Raw genomic sequence first — 22,184 nt, 5'->3', positions numbered from 1 at the left:
CCCTGCTCCAGAATGGGATTGCTCCCACCAGAGACAGGAACATTTTTCTCCTGCTCTGGACTGGGGTTGCTCCCACTGGAGACACTTCTCCCCGGCTCCGGCACGGGGTCTGTCCCATGGGAGACAGTTACAGTCTTCCTTTGCCCCGGCACTTGGTGTCTCCCACGGGAGACAGTTCTCCAGAAAATTCTCCAAGGTGGGTCCTTCCCATGGCTGCAGCTCTTCATTAACTGCTCTGGGTGGGTCCCTTCCACAGGATGCAGTCCTTCAGGAACAGGCTGGTCCAGTGTGGGTCCACCCCAAGATCACAGGTCCTGCCAGCAATCCTTCTCCAGAGTGGGCTCCCCTTTCCACGGGTCCACAGGTCCTGCCAGGAGTCTGCTCCAGAACAGGCTTCCCATGGGGTCACAGCCTCCTTCAGGCATCCACCTGCTCTGGCACGGGCTCCTCTACAGGCTGCAGGCGGATCTCTGCATCCCCGTGGTCCTCCATGGGCTGCAGGGGCACAGCTGCCTCACCATGGGCTGCAGGGGTGTCTCAGCTCCAGTGCCTGGAGCACCTCCTGCCCCTCCTTCTGCGCTGACCTTGGTGCACGCAGGGCTGTTCCTCTCACATATTTTCACTCCTCTCCTCTTTGGCTGCAATAGCTCCTGCACAGTAACTTTTTTCACTTCTTAAATACGTCATCCCGGAGCGCTGCCATTGTCGCCAATGGGCTCGGCCTTGGCCAATACAATGACTTTGTACTGATTAAGAAGTTATATACTTGATTTGGATTTATGAGGGAATTTCTTTTCATTCACTTCCTTTAAAAATCTATTTACCAGTGTTTGATTTTCTTCTGCCTTATGCTAGCACAAATCAAGTGTTGCTAAGGAGAAGTTGCTAAATATCCAAACTGATGCAAAAGTTAGTGCAGGAAGATTTAAAGCATTGATCTGGTGCAAGTGCACACTTATGAAAAATAAAGTTTCAGTTTAAATATGCTTAAAAGTTTGAATAACATTACTGAAAAGTAAATCAGGTTACTACATCTGACTGGTTACAGTGTGCTTCACTCTACTTTTATCTAAACAAACCAGGAAAATGAGGAAATGTGTGGGGCATATCCACAACTGAGCATCATATGAAAAAATTGGCCACCCAATAGTTGTTGGGGTTCTTCCTTAGTTGAACAGAGCTTTAAAAAACTCTAAAAAACTCTTTGATCTATTTATTTCCCAATCTGTTGGCATATACACAAACTTTAAAATAAATTTGAAAAAAGAAGGAAAAAAGGGGAAGAAAGGCAAAAGAAAAAAGCCAAGCTGTGATTTGCAATACTTGTTGCTATCATACTTATTTACCTAAGAGTCCAGACAAGGCCAAATTTAACTTGACTGAGGGCTACATCTGCCCTAATTCAGTTTCACTGCATATTAACAAATGAACAATCAGCCAGTGCTGGAGCACTGCGCACACCAACATTCAGAAACATGATGTAAAGGAAACTTTCCAAAAGATTCAGACATTGGCTTGTCTCTGCCTTTTGCTGCCCATAACTGTAACAGGAGCAGAGTTAGGTCAGGGAAAGACACTCCCCACGACTTTGTTCACTGTGATCAAGGGTAACTTAAACGTGTCCATTACTCATCCAGCTGAAATGAGCCTCCCAGACCAGATTTCAGCACCACACCTACAAGAGCTGTGGGATCTCAAGCCTAAATCTGGAATCAGAATAATAGCTGGGGGATTTATACATCCTTTATAAGCTTTTGATTCTCACAAGACCTTGGCTTCTTATAAAACTGTGGATTTAGTTTTACACTAGGTTCTGTAAGGAGCAGGCCAACATGTATTAACATTTCACTTCACTTTTTACTTCCTATGAGAGAATTTGTATGTAGTATAACCATAAGGATGAAAATATTTTGTGGCCACTGCCCTGCAACATAAATGCTGCACAGTCAACTGAAAGTTTTGCTCAGTTTAAGGCAACTAAGCATTAACTTAGAGCAAGTAAAAGCAAGAAGACATTTTTCCTGTCACACATCCTTTCACTTCCAGGACAAAATTAAGTTTCATATCCCTACAGGAAGCCACATAGGTAGCACCAGGCAAAGCACCCAGAAAATAAAAATGCTATGGTGCAAGTGAGACAATACCAACATCTGTGTATAAAGCAGCAAGAAAAACCAACAGACAACATTTACAAGCTCATCAGCTCTGAAAGTATTTGCTCCCTACAGACTACAACACAAACAACAAACTCCTTCCAGCTATCCATGGGGTCTCAGATAATGAATATCTGAAGCAGTAAATTGAAGTCCAGATTCTGACCCTAAATTACATCCCTCAGAACCTCACAGAGTTGGACCCATAATACTGATTTTTTTCCTGAAAAGCACAAGCCTGTGACTTATGCTCTTTATTCAATGGGGGGAAAAATGCAAGTTGTCTCATAGCCAAGAAAGCACATTTCACAGAAAGTATCTTGAAAAAAAACGATGCCACAAAAACCCAAGACCTGAAACCAGGCATCAAAACCAGTACAACACACAAAAGCATGCCAGCAGCACCTCCAGCACCTCATTTAATGCTGTGTTTTCATCTCTGCAGTTAGAAAAGTACAGTCCTTGTAAGGACTGTACCAGCACTTTCTATACAATAAAAACAAGTTTAGCTTAGCATGGGTATGAACAGTGCTGCATAACTTAATAATAACCTTTAAGAATTAAAGAGGATCAAAGGGAATCTCAAGACAAGAAAAAGGCATTTAGCCTTAGAGATGAGGTTCTCCCTGAGAGCGAGAGTTAGAGGGAGGAAGGGAAGAGAAGGGCTTTAAAAATGAGTTTTAGTCCTACAAAGTCACTTCTCGTACACCAGAACTGCAAACTCTGGAAATTAAAGCTACTGCTCTAGCTGCTTTTAGTAAGCAGAAGGTTGCTGTTGAATTCCTGCCTGTCAGTAGACAGTTCATCTCCTGCAAAATTGGTTGTGGGAAAGGACACTAAGGAATTCAGTGCTAGGGCACTTCATGCTCTTCCCTTCTGCTGTGTTGTTTCCTCCCTTCATGCCTCTGACAAGCACACAGCTGCCCACCACTGCCATCACTTCAGCACACCCAGACTTACTCAGGAGCTCTTCCCTCCTGGGGAGATGCAGAATGGAGGTGCAGGAATTCTCAGTCCGTGCTTTGCCATAGCCTCTGTGCTGCCTGAGTGCTGCCTGCTTTACTTGTCAAGCAGCAAATGACACACTGAGAGAGTTTGTCAAACCTCTGTCCCTTTGTGTGCTTAAGGGGAGGAAACTGCTGTTAATCTTTAACAAAACAGGAGCAAAGCCTTTCTCTGCAGACACACATGTTGGCTTTGAAGGCACCGGTGTGTGGGAAATCTGGCAAGCCAGAAGTTTGCTCTTGGTAGCCCACAAAAATTGAGTTTGTATTTTAAAGTTACAGGAAGCAACAGTTTGCAATTCATTCCTGAAGCTCTGAAGTGAGGCAATCCAGCTGCCTGATGCTAAAGAAATCACAGAAGCTGTGTCAGGGACCAAACCACACACACAGACACAGCAAGCCTGCCAGCCTCAGCCCCTATCTTGAAGCCCACATGGGTGACAGTGCTGTTTGACAGGAAAAGGAGAGGTTAAAAATCCACATTCAAACCCTTTCAGGTCCCTGCCAACAAAGGGCCACAGGCTGCCTGCCATCTCCCCTCTGCCTGTGTTGACATAAAGTGGCTTCCCACCCCAGCACAAACCGAGGGGGCAGAGGTCTGGTGTGGGAGCAGTCTCATTACTGGGTGTTTGTTAGGTTATGCGCACTGACAGCTCCTCTTCAGGCCCCAGCTGCCAGGGCGAGTCAGGGTGAGTGTCCCATTGCAGAATAAAACACATGAGTCAGCTGGAGACATCCTCACTGTGACAACAGGAGGATTAACCCACACCTGAGTGTCACCAACACTGCCCATCCCAGCACTGAAGCCCCCTGTACCAGCAGCCCACCTGCCTGCCTGCACTGGCTGTTAAAAGGACCTTCTGAGCTTCTAGCTAGCAGAATTTGAATCACAAAGCCTTTCTGTGCTGCTGCCACTGCAATGTATTCTGCTTTTACAGCCAAATAGTTATGTTGTTACCCGGAAAAAGCTTGCTTTTAGGAAATTGTGATGCATGATGGGTTTATCCTAGGAATCCAAAATGAAAAATACCATTGCCATCTATTAGCTGCTGTTGTTTGCCAAAAACTGTACTTGTCCTACAGCCACAGAGTTGTGGATCACCTATGTTGAAGTGAGCCTGTTTTACAGACCTAACATTTTCTTTCAATAGCTAAGGAGAGAGACGAAAACAAATTAATACTTCTCATACACTTCAGTAATTTCCTACAGCTCCCTCACAATAAAATACTAACACATATTGGCAATAAAGTTCATCATTAATATGGTAATCATAAAATATTTCCATTATAAAAATAGTGCTTTAACAAATAGCTTCAGGAACAACATATGGATGCTCTGGGCAAAATTTTCCTCTCTGGTTAATAACAAACAGGAACTCTCAAAAAAAGCAGTCAGGTTCATACAGGAACTGACATTCCCATTGACTACAATAGAATTTTATAGATTGACTCAATCAATTTTTTCAGTGTTATTTAGTTATTAGGAACATCCTATCTGTTAAAATGGTTATATTTAGTTTTGCTTTCAGCACAGAAGCCCATCCTACCAGATGCCTGCTGCTCAACAGCTCCAGGGTTCCCTGGTGCCAAGGGAATGTAACACATTGCCTTGTGACACACTGCCAGTTCTATGCACAGGACCTGGCCAGAATGGAAATAACTTTAGAGTGCATTGTGGGAATTGTGACAAAACCACAATTCAAAAAAGTCTCCCAGGAACACTGGGTATTTTTGCAGGTATATATTTTTATAATATGGATGCTACCTGTGTATTTCCATTAGCCCCTGTTTTCCTGCTTGAAGAAAAAAACTTACAGCTTTTTTTGCTTTTAAAAACCATTTGCTGTCAAGTGTGAGGACTGAAGGTGATGCTCGGTGTGGTGACTGAATCAAGCACTGAGCTAATTCCCAACTTCATCACTGAGCTAATTCTCAGTTTCATCACACAATACTGCCTGGTGAATAGTGGCTAGGTTATTTACAGAATGAAGCCTGTGAGGGTGCTATGTCTGTGCACTTCTTGCTTTGTTTTCCCAGGCAAATGTTGTTTGTTGGTTTTTTTTCCAGTCAGGGGAGAAACATATTATCTATCTTATTACATTCAGATCTTCCTTTCAAATTCAATCTTGAAAAACTCCGCTATGTCTTCTTTTAATGTTGTGCTCTGCACAAGTGGAAAATATCTTTTTAGGATAACCAAACAGTGCAAGAAACTGATTAAGACAACACAGACCCTTTCATTTCTAAGCCACTGATTCAAATCCAGACTGATTAGGGCACAGAATGGAAATTGTTCCCCCACATTGGTGGCATTTCAAGAGCTCAAGCGTAAAGAGATGTGTCTTAGCTCCTAAATGGATAGATATTCACAGAACATGAAAAATCATTTGCAATGCTCATCACTTGCCTCTTTGATGGTCTTTTCAGTGAGATTGTCAGCAGCTCCCTGGTCCAGAAAGCAATAGAGTTTCATTCCCCAGAAAAATTGAAATATTGGCATTATAATATAAGAAGGTTGTGCACATGACTACTATGCCCTATTCCCTGAGGACTTCAGTCCCACTTCTTATGGTTGCCCAAAAAACAAATTCACATAAAACTTGTACTCTGATTCTCTGATACTGCAGAGGTAGGAACTCATGTGAGTGTTTTAACATGTGTCTTCCTCATTGCTTCTATTCACTACAGTTCAGTGCAGTAAAAGCACTAGAAAGATATCAGAAACATTTCCAAAATCAAGCTCTTGTAATAATTTCCTGTAAAAATATCTAAGTTTATTTCAGATCTTAGCACCCCTGAGCACCTTATTGTAAATGTAGTGATTAAACAAATAAGGACTGCAGTGTTAGTCTAAGTAGTGCAATATTGCACAGTATTGCAATATTGCAATCTTCATACTGCAATAGTTGCATTGAAAATGTCTCTTTAGTGTAAACTCTCATCTAGAACTCTGTTTTTTTAAAGACTTCTCAGTTTCTCTTTTTAATTTTTTAGTTTCCAGTGGTTTTGGCAAATATAAACCTTAACAGAAAAGGTAATTTTAATAATAAGCTATGAATATAAAAACATAAAGCATTCAAAGTGTCATGAGAATTAAATTACAATGGGAAGGAATTCACTACATTCCTGTAGCCTTTAAGTAATAATAAAGTCAACTTGATCTGAAGCTTTATGAAGCAAAATCCAATCAAAATTTTAGGGTTTGTTGGGCTGTTTTCCTAGGAACCTATGCAAATGGGAGAGAGATATTGATAAAATTTCCAGCTAAGAAAAAGTTATTTGTTTGACTGACAAGTGCATTCTTCCTGAATGGACTTTTAAAATTAAAGTGAAACAAAGCAGACAGCAATAGAAATGGAATAGCAAAATTCCCCACTGTTTGAGGAAGCCCAAAGGATGCATCCAGAAGTGGATCCACTTCTCCAGTTCTCTCTTGGTCTAACTAGAAGCTGTCACCTTGTCTCACAATCCATTCCTCTCGCGTCTGTAGAGCACTGTGCTCACCAGAGTGTTTCTGCAGCCCTGCTGAGGGACTTGCAGAGGCTGCAGCAGGCTCAGCTCTGCCAGGCCGGGGTCAGTGCCCAGCGAGGGAGGGGAACATCGCGGCCCGACCATCGGAAATCAGCAGGACTGTCAAAGCCTGCATTCAAACCCTTCCCAGCCTCAGGGTCATCTGAACCAGCACTGTGACTCCTTCCCACTGCAAATGTTTCTGTTCCTTGTGGCCCTCCCATGGCCCAGTTCAGAGCTGAGCTGCCAGAGCTTCATGTCCCAAATGCACCTCCAGTCTCACAGAGTAACCCATAGCTCTTATTCCCTGCTGAACCAAATGAAACTCTGCACTGCTGGGAGCTGAGCTGCTGAAAATTTGTCAGCTGCATGTTTCAGGCTGTTTCTGCTGGTAAAGGAAAGGGTACAGTATTTGCTAATAGATGTCATATCAGTTATTCAGTTTTCATCATTATTTGGCTGAAGTTTATTTGTATGGTTTTCTAAATCTCAGTGGTTTAAACAAATTTTTTAAAGCTGTGTTTCATCACAGCTCCAATAACAGAGCATATTGCTTAGTCTTAGAATTTTATTAAATCATTACTCTTCCTGTTCTCAAGCTCACTGTAAAAATATTAAAACTTACTTCTCTTCTGAATTAGCAAACATTTTCTACAGGGGATTTGTTTTTTTCCTTCTCACAAATTCATAAAGAGCTCATAAATGTTCTCACTAGTACTTCTGAGCAGTAGGCAAATGCTTTTGGCAGGAAAATCTATCTCAGCAGTTCAGTGTGGAGTGCCTCATTGCCTTGAGCCCTCCTTGAGCCAGGACATCCCCCACAGCTGAGGGAGAGGTCCCAGCCCAGGCAGTGGGAAGAGGCTGGGACGTGCTGAAACCGTGTGAGCTTAACTCACACCACTGGCCTCTTGCTCTAACAAAGACCCTGATGGCTGCTCTGGCTAGAAAAACTGGGGCATGTTTTAGCCCAGGCCACCACACAACTGATGGGGCAACAGAATTTTTATTTTAAAGTAAAAAGGAAAAAAAAGCCTTGGCTTCCTGCTTTAGGCATACATAACTGACTCTCCTTTTCAAGCTGCTCTCACTCCTTCCTCCTCAGGGCCCTCAGATAAAACCTGCATGCCCAAATATGCACAAAACAGTATCCACTAACCTTCCAAACCATGCACAAATGTCAAAAGTTGTAAACAGCCAGCAGCTACTTCTAGACCTGCTGTCTTCCCTGTTCCTGTGTACTAAGTGTAAGCCCAGGCAGAGAGCACCCTTCACCTTTAATTAGAATGGAGCCTTTCTCCTGTAATTGAAATGCAGCCACCCACAAGGGAAACAAGCAGCCTTTCTATCACTTACAGCAATACTTCCACATCCTAAGTAAGGAAAGAGTAAGAGATGAGAAAATACTTTACCATAAATGTGCTAAGACAATGGCAACCACGCAAAAATTAGTGGGAAAATTGCATACATTAGAATTACAAATAAGATCAAAACCTAATTGCTTTAGAGCAACACAGAGCTGAAGATGCATCTTTTGATTTTTAAGTTATTGCATTCTTCTCAATGCTCTCCAATCTGAAAACTCAGGGTATGTAAAAAAAATAATCTCACAGTCTTTAAATTTATATTCACATGAAGTACATGAATGCAATTAATTACATTTTGTTTATCTTACTGGCAATAATTTTTTTACAGTAGGACCAGGGCTCCACTGTGGTGGATGCAGAGTTATCTCCCTCCCAAGGCTCTGTAACAAATGGTGAGGGAGTTGTTCAGTGCTGTCCTCCCCTTTCTGCCCCTGGAGTCATCCACCCTGGATGTGAACACAGCTCTTCTATATTAGTCACAGGAAAATTCACTGTCAGTGCAGGCAGACTGGATCACATCTGCATGAATGACCTGACAATAAATTTGGGCAGTCCCTACAGTTCAACATAGAGCTGAGGAGCACTTGATAATTTGCATTTTTTTTTTCTTGTATTAGGAGTAGCAGAAGGATTGAATGAATAAGAATTGTTACACATCTGATAACACAAACAAGAGGCCCCACATTTGCATCCATGAAGGGATGTCTCTAAATGAGAGACACATCCTGCACCCTCTCTGAAGATGAATCTTCTCCCTAAGCAGATGAGTTTTCCTCAAGAAATGAGATTATCTTTGAAATGAAAAATTTACTGTAGAAAGGGAAGAGAATAAAGCACTCTAAGGACAAGCCAGCAGAGCAAAAAAACTGCCAGCCCTACTCAAGCCCTGACACCAGAGCACTGCTTAACTCCAGCACTGGATGTATCTACACATTCTTTTATTTAAGAATTCTGGAGGTGTAAATTCCTAAGGCAAAATATTTCTAGACTTCTGCCCAGCCCATAACTACATAATCCTTTCAAGGGAAACAAAGTATTTTAGTTGGATTTAGTAATGTGGACCAAGAATTAATTTCACTTTAAAATAAATAAATACATTTGATATAAAACTGAATGAGCTTGGCTTAAGTATGACTGATTTTGGAAACGATCACACATCTCAGGGTTTTAAGGCTGAAGCACAGGCACAAACTCTTCCTTCAACTAAGATTTTTCTAGAAGTTTTCTTAGTTTCTATGACTTTTCTAAGATTGTTTCTGCCTTGAGAGAAACACAGTAATAAAACACAGGACCTTGGCATGCATGTGAAACAGCTGAGCATGGACCTGCGTACATGATGGAGAGAGGAAACCAACCCAAAACAGTATTTCTAGTCACCAACCCATGGGCTTACTTTGTTAAGAAATGTAAGTCATTCTTTTATTTGATACTTAGAGAACTATAAACAATCCACCTGAAACATTCCTGGGGTGTCTCTAGTTACATTAGTCCAGACTCTGTGGTGCCTCTCTATTGCCTTCATTGGAGGTAAGGTAGCTCCACCAATTAAATGTCTGTCCTATTAACTTAAATTCTGGAGAAGGAAAAGTTCTGGGCCACAAAGTCAGCGCAAACTTATCTCAGCAGGTTATGCTAATGGAGGTGACAAAGTCTCAGTGACATCATGAATGTTCTCACACGCTGCTGAGAGATAAAAACCAAAGCCTGTATTTAGCAGTTTGTGGGTACTCAGCTCAGTTCTTCCCAAACAAAAAGAAAGATCCAACTCATGATAGCAGATTTCAGTTTTAACTCAGTAAGAGTGTATTTGGTTCAAAGATTCAACTAAAAGTATTTAGAAAGAAGTTTTATGAGCCTTCTTTGAATAGACACTTTGTAACTTGGTGCTCATGGCAAATTGCAGATGTAATCCTTCTTTTGCACAAATCTCTGGCGTCTTGCTATGGCACTCCCTGACTTCAGCCCCCCCAGCTTATTGTGCCAATAAATCATGATTGCTCAGCTGGAGAACATCCTCCACCAACATCCTCTGGTGAGGACACCACCTTTCCTGTGCAGCTTGGGTGGAAAGACAACAATCCACATCGCAAAATCCAGACTGTGACAAAACACCTGTGATTGCAGTGGCACAGCTTTCCTTGGGCACAAAGCCTCTGAGAACAGTTTTCCTCAGACACAGTCCTTTTCCACAACTGGATTCAGGGCTGTTTTCTGCCTTAGCTATCTTCCCAAATCAAACTCAGGGACACTACATTTGAAAGTTTGAGTGTTTGTTCTTGCTCATCACAACAGTCTCGCTATATATTCTACCAAAATCACCACTCTAGTAAAACATTTACCTGCAGCAAACTTAATTTTTGTTCATTGTAATTATTTTTCTAAAATGTTTTTGAGCTTTTCAAAGCCCTCTTCTGTTCTCCAAGTTGGGACCCATACATAAGGCACACCCTGCACATTTTACAGGCAAAGAGAAATTCTGACGCTTACAAATACACTGGAAGAAGTCTGTATCTTGAAAATCTGATGTTATTTATGCCTCAGGCAATAAACTCTGATAAAAAATTGAACAACGGGGTCGTCTAAAAACAAACCCTTCCTGTGCTTCAGTTTCTGCAGCATTTGAGAAGGCTTAAGTGTATAAAATGCCTTGAGATGCAGAGTTAAGAGATGGCATACTAGCCAGAGGCAAAGACTTTAAGAATAATTTACACAGGTTATGTAGTCACACAGCTCTAAATATTTTTCATCTCTGGACTGGTTCTTGTTGCATTTAGCATCTCAAACTAAGCTGCAATTTTAGGATATAATGATATATTAATATGTAAATCTTTTGTTCAGGATTTTTTTTTTACTCCTTGTATCTGTTATATTACACAGCCTACAAGTGTGAAAGCTGCATTTTGCTAACTAGAGCATGACTTCATAGACATAGTTATTGCCCTGTTTTAATACAGTACAGTGTAGAGGCGATTTTTAAGTCAAAGACGGTAGTGCCATTTCTACTTTTATCTTTGTTTGCACTGGAGAAAACACAAGTTTTGGACAAATACCTAATAACAAATAGAGTTTCTGATAAAACCAAAATACTCCAGCTAAACATGAAATCATTTGCTGAGGGAAAGCAAGCCACATTGTAAGGAGAGAGACCTACAAACACCACTATGCCTTTCTGTGACTTCTGTTCTCCTAAGGTTTCCTCAGAGTTACACTGATCCTCATAACTATAGTGAAATCAAACTCATTTGATGCTACAGGGACGTGGTTATGCACTAGCTGCAATCATACTATGGGCTCCTTTGTCCTCTGCTGAAGGATTAAGAAGATTTCACAGAGCTGCTTCCTGCCAAAATTGCTAAGAAGTCACTTCCAGCTACACACAAGGTGCTTTCCTATCCCTCCATTCCTTGGCATTCACCTCAGTGACTCACAAGGAAGGATTAAAGTTGTACTCTGGAAGCTCACTGAAAGCCAGTCTCCTTTTGTAAGCATAACAACCCTTCTGCTATTTCTCCAATTTGCTTCCTGTAACTGACTCTTGTTCCAAACAACATCAGAATGTTCCCTCTGGCTTGGACCAAAAAAGCATTCCTGGTCCAAGGTTCAGTCACTGACCATGAGAGTTAGCAGGTGCCTGGAGAAGAGAATAAGAACGTGCAGCACAACTTAACCAGCTTAAGTCTGTTGACTCAGAGATTTTATTTCTGTGACTAAAAGGCTTTGGAAGATTTTTTGTTCCATGGATTTGTCTGATTGCAGCACAACATAAGAGTAAGTTTAATGGTTTAAAAACACGCTGCTGAAAAATGCCTTCTTTTCAACTGACTCTCAGCCTGTTGTCTTCTGGTTTCATTGGATTTGCATTAGTTCTTAAATGGAAAGAGTATTGTTTCCCTATTTATCATCTCTGTTCTAGATCTCATTTCAGATACTCCTCTTCCCCCCTTCAATCTCCTTTCTAGGATGAAGAGTCACAATAAATCTACTCTTGTCTTGTAGTGAAAATGTTTCCTACCTTCAACCACCCTTGTCATTCTACAATTTTCCCATTCAGAACACAGTCAAGTTTTCTCTCCTAACACACACAAAAATCTCAGATTTTAACAAGTGGTGAATGAACTTCAAGTACCTTTAAAAATGTATTAGTGTGCTTTTGTTTAAAACACTTCACTTGCTTCAGATCCAAGAGTTCTTTTTCCCCTCCTGTGCTCACAGCAGAAACCCATGAACCCCACAACCAGATTCTCAGGTGAAACTCAGTTATCCTCCCAAATAATGTCCTTGCTCTGTTCTCTGTCTTTCCCTCATTTCCTGATGTGCCATTCAAACAACTCTGGTGATTCATGACAGTTAATTCCGACTGTGGTGAGGACCAAGGGAATTTTAGTTACTGCAAGAATCTTAATGCCTGCAAAGCATGCAGCTGTATGGATGTTTACTTGGAGGCACCTTCTTTCCACTGAGGATTTTTATTATTAAAATTTCAATTTGTGATCTATAGAGATCTGAATCACAGACAAAGTAATTAGAAAGACTTTTAGAGACTTTACTGACCTTTGCTTCTGACCTATAAGGAATCACAAAATGTTGAATCAGCTGATGTCACCATATCCCTCAATCACACATTGCATCTTAAAATCACAGAATCACTGATGTTGGAAAATACCGTTAAGACTATCAACTGAACAATCTTGAAACAATAAACCCCACCAAAGCTAAGACTGACAAGAAAATAACTCTTAAAAATATATCTTAGCAACCAGGAGACTGCTACACCTGTTACACCAGTATCAGCACTAACTGAAACCACTGTCACATTATAAAGTACATTTGCAGGTTTCCAAATGCCCAGACAAAACCCACAACAAATAGAGACAGAGACTGTTCAGTTTAAGTGAATCTTTGAACATGTTTACAATAAGTTTTGCAAGCTTGAAACTTTTATAATGCCAGCACTTACAACACTGATTTACTGTCTGACTCAAAGGAAGAATGCTCATGGTTGGCTCAGATAACATCCTCTCGCAGGCTTTCTCAGAGACAGGTGAAGATTACATAAGGCAAAATAATGGATGGAGAAATGGAGCATGACCACCTATTCATCTCATCCCTTGCTGAGCAAGTGCACCTAAAGATAGTCCTTAGCTTCAGGCTCTTACTTGTACTTAGAAAAATCTCTTCCTGAAAAATTCTAATTGAAACAGATGATGATGATAAGGAAAGACAGTTTATTTGACAGTTACTATCCAATAACTTAGTATCCCACAGTACTCTCTAAGCTATTCAAAATGGAAATTATTTTGAAATAAGAGACTTGTCCAAAGTTTGCCAAAGTCTAGACCCAAGTTCCCAGCACCGATCTGTCTGCACTGGTGGAAGGACAATAAACAACTTGAGAGCTCCAGAGATCATTAGGGAACTGTTATTAATGTCTATATATTAATATCTCTCTAGAAACTCCTCAAGTCCCCCTGGCCCTCATTATTTTATCTTTTTACTGTTTTGTAAAAAGATAGTAAAAAGATAAAATACTTCCCAGTGTTTTATGCATTGATAAAATGGAGATGGCAAACACACAAACTAGGAAGTGTACAAGGATATGGAGCCCACCTCTGCTGAGCTCTACCACAGCATAATATACCTAATAAAAAAAAAACGGAATGAATTTTGGTTCTCTGCATCTTTCTTTGACTGCACATTTTAAAAAGCTTCGTTTTTCTCCTAACTGTGAATTACAAAGATAATCTACTTTGTAAATTCTTTCCATGCTACAGAAAGGACAAATAAGCAAAGCAGCAGATGAACCCTGTACTTGACATTCAGCTCTTTCCCACCCATTGCCTGACCTGCAACAGGAGATGGTCTGACCATGGTCTGTGAAGGCAGAACAGCAGAGGAAATGTGACACAAACCAACACAAAACACCAACTGGACATTGGCAGTGCAGGAGAGCTGGCATGGAATCACATGGCTGAGGAATTCAGCCCAAAATTTCTGAGATATATACAGCACCTTCCACACAGGTGCTTCCTTGCAATCACTCCCATCATAACCAGCCCATGAGCAGCAATTGTTCAATAAGAAATCTTTCTTCATACCTTGGGTCCTCCACTCCCTACAAAAAACTTCCCTCAGCCCAGCAAAGCTCTCTTTCTGTCAGAATAGAGGTTGCTTACCCTGGAACAGACACCTTGTTCCAAACACAGACAAACTTTACTCAAAATCTGCAAATCCTGCAGTTCTCCACTTACCTATCCAGAGTGTCCTGAGGCACTTTACTCCCTCCAGCTCTGCTGTTGACACTGCTGTTCTTGTTGGCAGTCATGGTCATTTCTGCTTTCTAGAAATGTGGATATCTGTGAGAAGAAAAGTCAATTAAGCTTCAGCAAGTCCAAAAGACAATTAATTCCTTGAACTACTATTCTGTGTAAAGGTAGAACTCCAGGTTGCTTTTCATTCTATGAAATTCAATCAGGGTAGTGATGATCCTGAAAAACAAAACCCTCTACTGCTGCTATTGCACATCCACAGCCAAGTTTATCACAGCCCAGTGCTATAAATGGAAATAACTTATGAGAAGTAGGTGTGTGCTTCAGGTGCTGGCCTGTCTGATGAACAGAGCTTGATATCAAGTTCACAAAATATCACAGGTTTGGTGTGGTTCTTCCATCCACCAGGGTATGTGGAAATCCCAGTAACAGCACTGTGTGATACTTGCAAACACTGTAGCTGTGACTGGAAATTTGACCACACCAGAGATATCCCAAGGAGTAAAAAAAGCCCTCTCATCTTTAAAGTGCAACTCTATTTTGGAAATATATTCTAATAGTGAAATTTATTCAATGATGAAATTTTGAATATAATTTTCAAATCTGATTGTGATATAAAAATATCACAAGCAGTTTTCTCTATTGGCCTCAAGATTCTTTACGTAAAGCTGTCTTAGGACACTTTTAAAACCTCAGTCAATATAAAGATTCTTTATCAATTCATAGCTGTTTTTTAACTATTTGGTAATCCCAAAAGCAGTGAACTTATTTTCAGCCCTGTGTATAAGGTGGTGTGCCCAAAAGATGGGTCTCACTTCTGTGACATTGCTGCACACTGGCAAAGGAACAGCCCAGTACCATGATTTATTTTACCTTCATTCTGCTCTCTTAACAGCAATGTCATGCTGTGACTGAAGGGAGAACATGATGATATGAGTAAAGGCCAGGATGTCACCCAAGGGATGCAAAAGCAGGAATCCCTAATTTAATTGGGATAACATTAGCCCCTCCATTGACTGTATCCCATGGTTCTCCAGTGTAAAGCATAGCTCTTAGTGGCCATTTCTTCTGTCATTGTAATCCCCTGAGAAATATTTTGCAAAATGAGGGAGGAATGTATTTTTGTGTCGTGATAAGATTCCTAAAATGCCAGAAGAGTCCCTTGAGAAAGAAAGGGAACAGTATTTACTCCACCTGATGCTACAGGAGTCATTTTTGAAGGATTCTGTGGCTCTGCTGGCACCAGTCTGGGTGGTTTCTAAGATGCTGCTTAGTTTATAAACTAAAGTATCTACCATGGTTTACAGCACTGCCACCCAGGGTCTGACCAGAACTACCAATTTTTACAACCATTAACAGCACAGCTAATGCAAAAATAAGGAGTGTTACGAAACTTCTTGTTTACTCAAACCCACAGGAAGTCCAGCGCTTGAGAAGTCACTGTAATGTGATGCTGCAAAACAAGCTGGGGGCTAACAACACACAAAAATCCCTGCACTAACAGAGCTATCACAAAGGACATTCTCTAAACCACTTAATTCCAAGCAGTTCTGCCACAAACACAGTCAGAAAATCTGCAGACTGCAGCTCAGCAAATCCTGCTGAGCACAGACTCCAGGTCTACTTGTCCTTCTCTGCTGCTTTGTATCCATTTTCCCAGATTAAGCAGATAGTTTTTTTCCCCCTGGTTGGTAACATTTTTTCTACACTGAAGCTCCCTAAATTCCTCCAGTGTCTCATTGTTATTGTTAGCGTTACATTATCAAGATTACAGGACTGTTACAGAACTGCCTGTTCCGACTGGAAAAGGGATTGCTTGGGACAAAAAAGGCAGCATGCTAATGCTGGCCAAGCTTTCTAGGACTGTACATTCCACAGAGAGTAAGCAGTTTTTTTAATGTTTTCCACACACCAGTTCAATGCTTTTACTGTGTTAAATCTAAATCACTTATTAACGCTTAATGTGAGAAAAATAAGAGAGATAAACACAGAGTAAGGAGAACAATAGCTGTTCGCATGCATGTGTAACATTAATTTTCCAAGATTTGCTTTTTGCTCAAGACAAAAATAAGCTGAAGAGACCCTCAAAAAGATGGGAGACTGAACTGACACATTAAAAAAATACAGTGTGCTTTTGTGCTGCTGGTTTTGAGAGTCCACTTTTCCCAAACCCAAAAAACAGAAAGGGAGGAGGGAAGAAAAGTATGTCAAAGCTTGGTAAAAATCATCATCCTCAACATTTAAAAGGAGTGATTATTTAAATGTTACATTTCAAAGCCTCCTTAAACGTCAAGTAGAGCGAAGTGGTTTACTTTCAACTGATGATAAATTGAGTTCCTAAAGACAATTTCTCAAGATATGTCAAATTTACTGATTTGTAAGTGTGCTCATTCCCATGCAGCTGAGACTATGATATATATGGTGATATCAACTGACTTTTCTATTTTCCTTTAAAGCTTATTTTGGATGAATATTTTAATGCAGGTGATGCTGGTATCATCCCAGCATATGTAGAAAAAATGCAAACAATATGAACGTGGCAGAAAAGTGTTCAGTCATTTACAGAGGTGCCTGTAAGGAAAGACTTATATCATCCCAAAAACCTCACCGCCCCATCCACCACTGCATCCCAAAAATAAAGAGAAAAAAATAAAACAGAGACAAAGAAACAAGAGAGAAAACCTAAACTAGGGAGAGAAAACCTAAATTAAATGTTATGGTCATGTAGAAAGTTATTTTATAGCCTTCAAATGAGTCTGACAGCCTGCAAGTTTATTGAACCTTTGTAGGGTCAAGATCACATCCCTTGGGCTTGGGTGAGAACATTCTACATTACACTATTTGCAAATTATTTTTCACAAAGCAATGAAAACCAAAATCTCTTAAGTATTGTGACATACTGTTAAAAACAAATCCAAAAATAATCATGTCACACAAATTCTGCATTGCCTCATAAACCATCTAACAAACCTGGTCTAAAAATGCAGAATTCTGTTTTATTTGTAAATGTAAAAAATTCCTCTGAAACCCTTACTTAGGCATAATTTGTGCTTTGCTCCAGACCTAATTTCGCTAGGATAGCTCTCAAATTGGCAATTTAATGAGCCCAAATGGTAGAATCATTATATCAATTTTGCCTGAAGCCTCCACAAACCATTTATCAGGATCAAAAACTAAAGATGACAGGCAAATATGAGAAATTAGGTGATGGCAACATGGGATCTGCTGCTCATGCCAGGCAAGGTTCAGCATCCTGACTAAAAAGGGCTGCTGCAAAGTGGATGTTTCCTAAGAGATCTTTATCATTGAAAGAAGCTCCAATGACAATATTCCTTATGGACCATCTTCCCCCCTGTTTATGGTACACTTACACTTTTTAAATTAAGCTGTAGCTTGGAGATTTTAATGGGGCACTGAAAGCCATCACACTTTGGGCTAATGAACAGTACAACACCGCTGAATGTCTACTTCCATTAAAAGATGTTAGCAGGGGAGGGGGTAAACCCTCTTCTCCTCCCCTCTGCAGTTTAAAATTATTCTTAATTTCCTAAAGCATCCCAACACTTAGGAAGCACCCACTCTCAATTCTACTACTGAAAAAGCCGAAGTTGGTTGTTTCACTAAAAGCTGTGAATGGGAGTGGGTTGGGGAGTGGGGCTTGGAGCAAGCACCTGAAAATCAAGGCAACACAGAATGCTTAAATTGCTTTATAGCTTCAAGAAAACCTCCTGCTTTCTAATACAGAGTGTCCATCAGTTAGCACATTCCAAGAACAGATGCCTTCCTCTCCTTCTGTGGAAGGTGAATATCATTCAACCTAGAAAAAGAGTTTACATGTTGTATCTGATGACTTGAGAGGGGAGCCTTTGAATGTAGGTTCCAAAGCCCTCTCCTGGCATTAACATTATGCCTTGTAATCTACTTGAGGTCTGATTGAGTTTTTCATGCAGATTGCCTTCCCCATGAAATTCCACTAATCTAGAATCTGGAAAATATGGGAAAATACTACTCCTTTGGTCAGCCCCACAGGGCAGAGACCTGGAGGCATAACAGGAAGTCATAACAGGGAAGAACCACAGGCTGCTAAAACAAACTCATGTTTTTGAAAAACTACAATAAATACAAACTTCCATAAATATATTTATAACAATTGATGTGTCTACTTATTTTTCTCTTAACAGTAGCTGCAACAGAATGGCTTTAGCCATTAATAAGTTAGCTTAACACATTAATTTGCTTTTCTCAGTGCTTTGAGGGAGCTTGCCCACATGTCAAGAGGTGTAGTACAGCTGAACTTTTGTTTAGGCGTTACAGCCTGCTTTGTGGCAATTTGCCTACTCCCTTCCAGTAAAACAGGTAATTGTGTCCTTCCAGAACCACGTCAGTTCTGATGAACTGGAAAGCCCAACAAAATGTTCAAAGACTCCTGCTTTGAGAGGACACCTGCAGAGACTCCTGAGAACATGGTTACCAGGCTCCATCAGGAATATCTGTTCTCTGGACTGGGATTAACTCCACTTCTCATCCAAAATTTCCCTCCCTATAATCCACAGCCTGTTTTCAACCAAGTCAGTGACCAGTCTCTCAGCTAAGCTTTCACAGCTAGGTGGCAACTTTAATTCTAGCACAAACTTCCTACTATGACCAGCAGGAGTGGTGAATTTGGCTGTCATTGACCCTTGCAATGCCCAAATCACCCTCTCAGCACTTCAGTCCCCACTGAACTGAACTGCCCAAATCACCCTGAACTGAACTGGTACTACTGGGAAACTGATGTTACAGCACCTACTGGAGGGGAAAGAAGTTACCTCCCCCAGGCACTCTGACTACAGCAAAAACAGCTCTCCATGCACCCTTCACCCTCCTTTCCTGTTTTTCTGCTGCCTAAAATGCTTTTCCCTTTTCTGATGTTCTTGTTCTTTCCAATTCTGTGCCTTTATTCTGTCTTCCTCACCCTAATTTATCTTCTTATTACGTCATTTATTTTCTCCCCCTCCTTAATTGAAGGTGGGCAATATCTAGTGGAGAGAACAGACCTCACTTGAAATACTCTGCAGTCCAAACCTAATGCCTGAACTAGATGAGAACTTAGGGCTAAGCTCCTCCATTACCCTTAGCAATTCTAGGGCGACCACAGCTTTCAAACTGGAAGGAAAACAACATGAAAATCAAGGAAGAAGACATTTAGAGAAGGAGGCATGAACAGAAAACGTGTCTGTTACTGAATCAGAAATTAGTCTTTCCCTGTGTAGGCTAAAGAAAAGATTTGGGTTTTAAAAGATACATTGACTATTTCAAGCTTAAATATCTTGATTTGAGATACCAGGGTAGAAAGGGTCTACTTAGAAACTCTGCCCAACATATATCACAATTCTTTTGTATTATTCTTCTTTTGTTCGCTCCCTTCTTCCTCAAGATTTTTGCATAAAAACAACCCCATTTAAGTCTCAGCAGCTCACCTGTTCCTGCTGCTTACTCCTCAGTGAAGTCATAATGCTCTAATAGTGACATCAACACCATTTGCACAATAATGAATTGCTTCTTGTGACACAAAAACCAAATTATAAATTTGCAAAGGAATGAGAGTTGGGTAGCTTTGAGGAACAAAGATTCTTTTTCATTAATATCTCTTGTGTCACAAAGGATACAATAAATGAGAAAATGTCCTTTGGTATTTCCCACAGGGTGTGGCCAGTCTCTAAAAACATCCCAGTGCAATTCACAGAGTGAACAAACAAAGACTAAAGTCTTGCTAAATCTTAGCAGCAACTTCCCAGTTGAGCTGACACCCATGACTGAGCCCTCCTTGCACCAAGGATGACTGACAAAGTCTGCCAGATAGCTGAGAAGCATCCTGGCTTTGCAACTGCTGTAGGTTTTGATTTGTTAGAGTATCACCTGAGGCAAAACACGGGTCACAGCCATCCTACAGAGCAAGCTGCTGTGCCCAGAGTTGTCAGCACACCTCCCTTCCTGTCAGGCACATGCGGCTCCCTCTCAGAGCCCTGATAGAGTAAGAATTGTAAAATTGTTAGCAGATATAGGCCTTGCAAAGTATTTTAATGACACATGATGGGAGGAAGGGCAATCATCATTGGAAACCTCAGTAAAGTCAAGAGCCGACCTGTGGAGATACCACGTATCTCCTTCTGGTTAGATCACTGTGTGTTAGTGACTGTTCTGAGCCAGTGTCTCCCAGAAACAGGTCCTGTCCATGATACCCAAGCTGGAAGTGCTAATGCTTCCAGTGAAGAAACCCTCCATTTGCATGGACTGTCTCAATATGATGATATAAAGGCACCCTGGGAGGATGAGGTATGGGCTAGAGACCTCATGGATGTAAGCGGAAAACACTGGCCAAAGTTGTCTTGGCTTGTACAAAGCTATGAGAACAACATTGGGTCTGTCTCTTAACTCTTGGCAGTTACCCAGGGAATCTGTAGAAAGGCACACAAAAGATTTTAATTCCCCTAGAGAAGATCTTAATTCTCCTGTATCCAAAGTACATCCAGAAATGAACCTGGACACAGGCATTAGCAGCAACAAATGGGATGGCAACTAAGTCCATTGTTTGTATTAGGGATTTGTGCAGGAACCTATCTGTTTACATTTAGAAATTATGTTCTTGCACTTAAAGCAACATCTGCAGGATGCAGAAGCTCCGAGCTGTGTTGGAGCTCTGACATGGATTTCAGCCACAGTCTTAAGAAACCTGTTTAGAGGTAAGATCTGCAAATTCAGTGCCAGAGATTAAAGCCCACCACCCACATTCTGGCATCTGGCTCAATGGCCCATTTTCTCAAAGGTGCTCCTATTTTTCCTGCTACCTCAGGAATCTATCCAAATCTCCAAATACCACTGCTGTACCATAGATGGAGGCTTAAACCTGGCCTGATTTGAGGCAATGATCAGCTCTCTCATCTCTCATGCACAGTGGCTTTCTGATTCAGGTTCCCTTCATGTCTATGAACACCTTGGCTACCACCTCCCTCTCCTTCACCCTCTACATGTCCCAAGCCAAAAGAAGCAAACCCAAGTCCCTTGTGCTCCTAGGATGATAAACTGCAATGAGGTGTGAGCAGCCTGACTGAAAGGCGTCTCCATGCCCTGCCTAAGTTCCCACCTCAGACAACTAAGTAAAGAATTATCAGAGAGAAACATGGAGCCAGAAAAATGAGTGAATTCCAACCTCCCTCCTAGCTGCTGAAACAGAGGATGTAAGCAAAAGAAGCAGCAGAGAGGGAGGTCCAGACAACATCAGAAGAGTTCAAGACTGGTAGAGCAAAGGTGAGGTGAAGGATAGCTAACATACTATGAGAAAAACATAAATGGGAAACAAAGTGAATGGATTTTTTAGAAATATGAAAGGGCAATTAGAAACCCCAGGTGGGAAGAGAAATACAGCCTCCTTCTTCCCCTCCACACTGGGAACACACTCTGTGTTCCCCAGAGAAAGCAGCCCAACTTTACTCATGCTCCAGGATATTTTCATTCCATGGCTAAAATCTTCCTCATGGAATAAACTTGGCATTTTTCTGAAGATACTTCAAGAAAGATGGATCTGCAATACTGACATGAGACCTCACCAAAAGAGACAGAAATTGCTGCAGTCCTGCAAAGCAGGTGCAAGTCCATAAGAGTGAGAAGTGCGCGGGGTATGCATAGCTGCTCATTCAATACACAAACTCAAATCTAAATTCACATTTTTGAGTCCCTGATTCATGGGTAGAAGCCTCACCCCCCTCTCACAAACAGCCCTGCAGTGATTGCAGGAGAGTTGCAACTCCCAGGTTCCTGCAGTTTTTTTACAAAATTGGTTCTAAGGGAGATTGGAGGAAAAAGAAATCACTGAGAGAATATTTGCAGAATGTCAATATAGCAGAATGA

At 41.1% G+C, this 22,184-nt stretch overlaps 1 protein-coding gene across 3 annotated transcripts in view; it reads right to left on the bottom strand.

Moving 5' to 3' along the window:
- DENND2B (DENN domain containing 2B) overlaps positions 1-22,184 on the bottom strand; it is a 152,463-nt gene that overhangs the window by 72,668 nt on the left and 57,611 nt on the right. For all 3 annotated transcript variants that reach the window (XM_063158505.1, XM_063158504.1, XM_063158503.1), the window contains one exon: positions 14,280-14,384. In XM_063158505.1, coding sequence (XP_063014575.1) covers positions 14,280-14,359 — 80 coding nt within the window. In that variant the 5' untranslated portion in view covers positions 14,360-14,384. The remainder of the gene's footprint in view (positions 1-14,279; positions 14,385-22,184) is intronic.

Source organism: Melospiza melodia, chromosome 6, assembly GCF_035770615.1.
Source record: "Melospiza melodia melodia isolate bMelMel2 chromosome 6, bMelMel2.pri, whole genome shotgun sequence".
NCBI lineage: Eukaryota > Metazoa > Chordata > Aves > Passeriformes > Passerellidae > Melospiza > Melospiza melodia.
The sequence above is the reverse complement of the archived record's forward strand: the minus strand, read 5'-3'. Positions and strand labels throughout refer to the sequence as shown.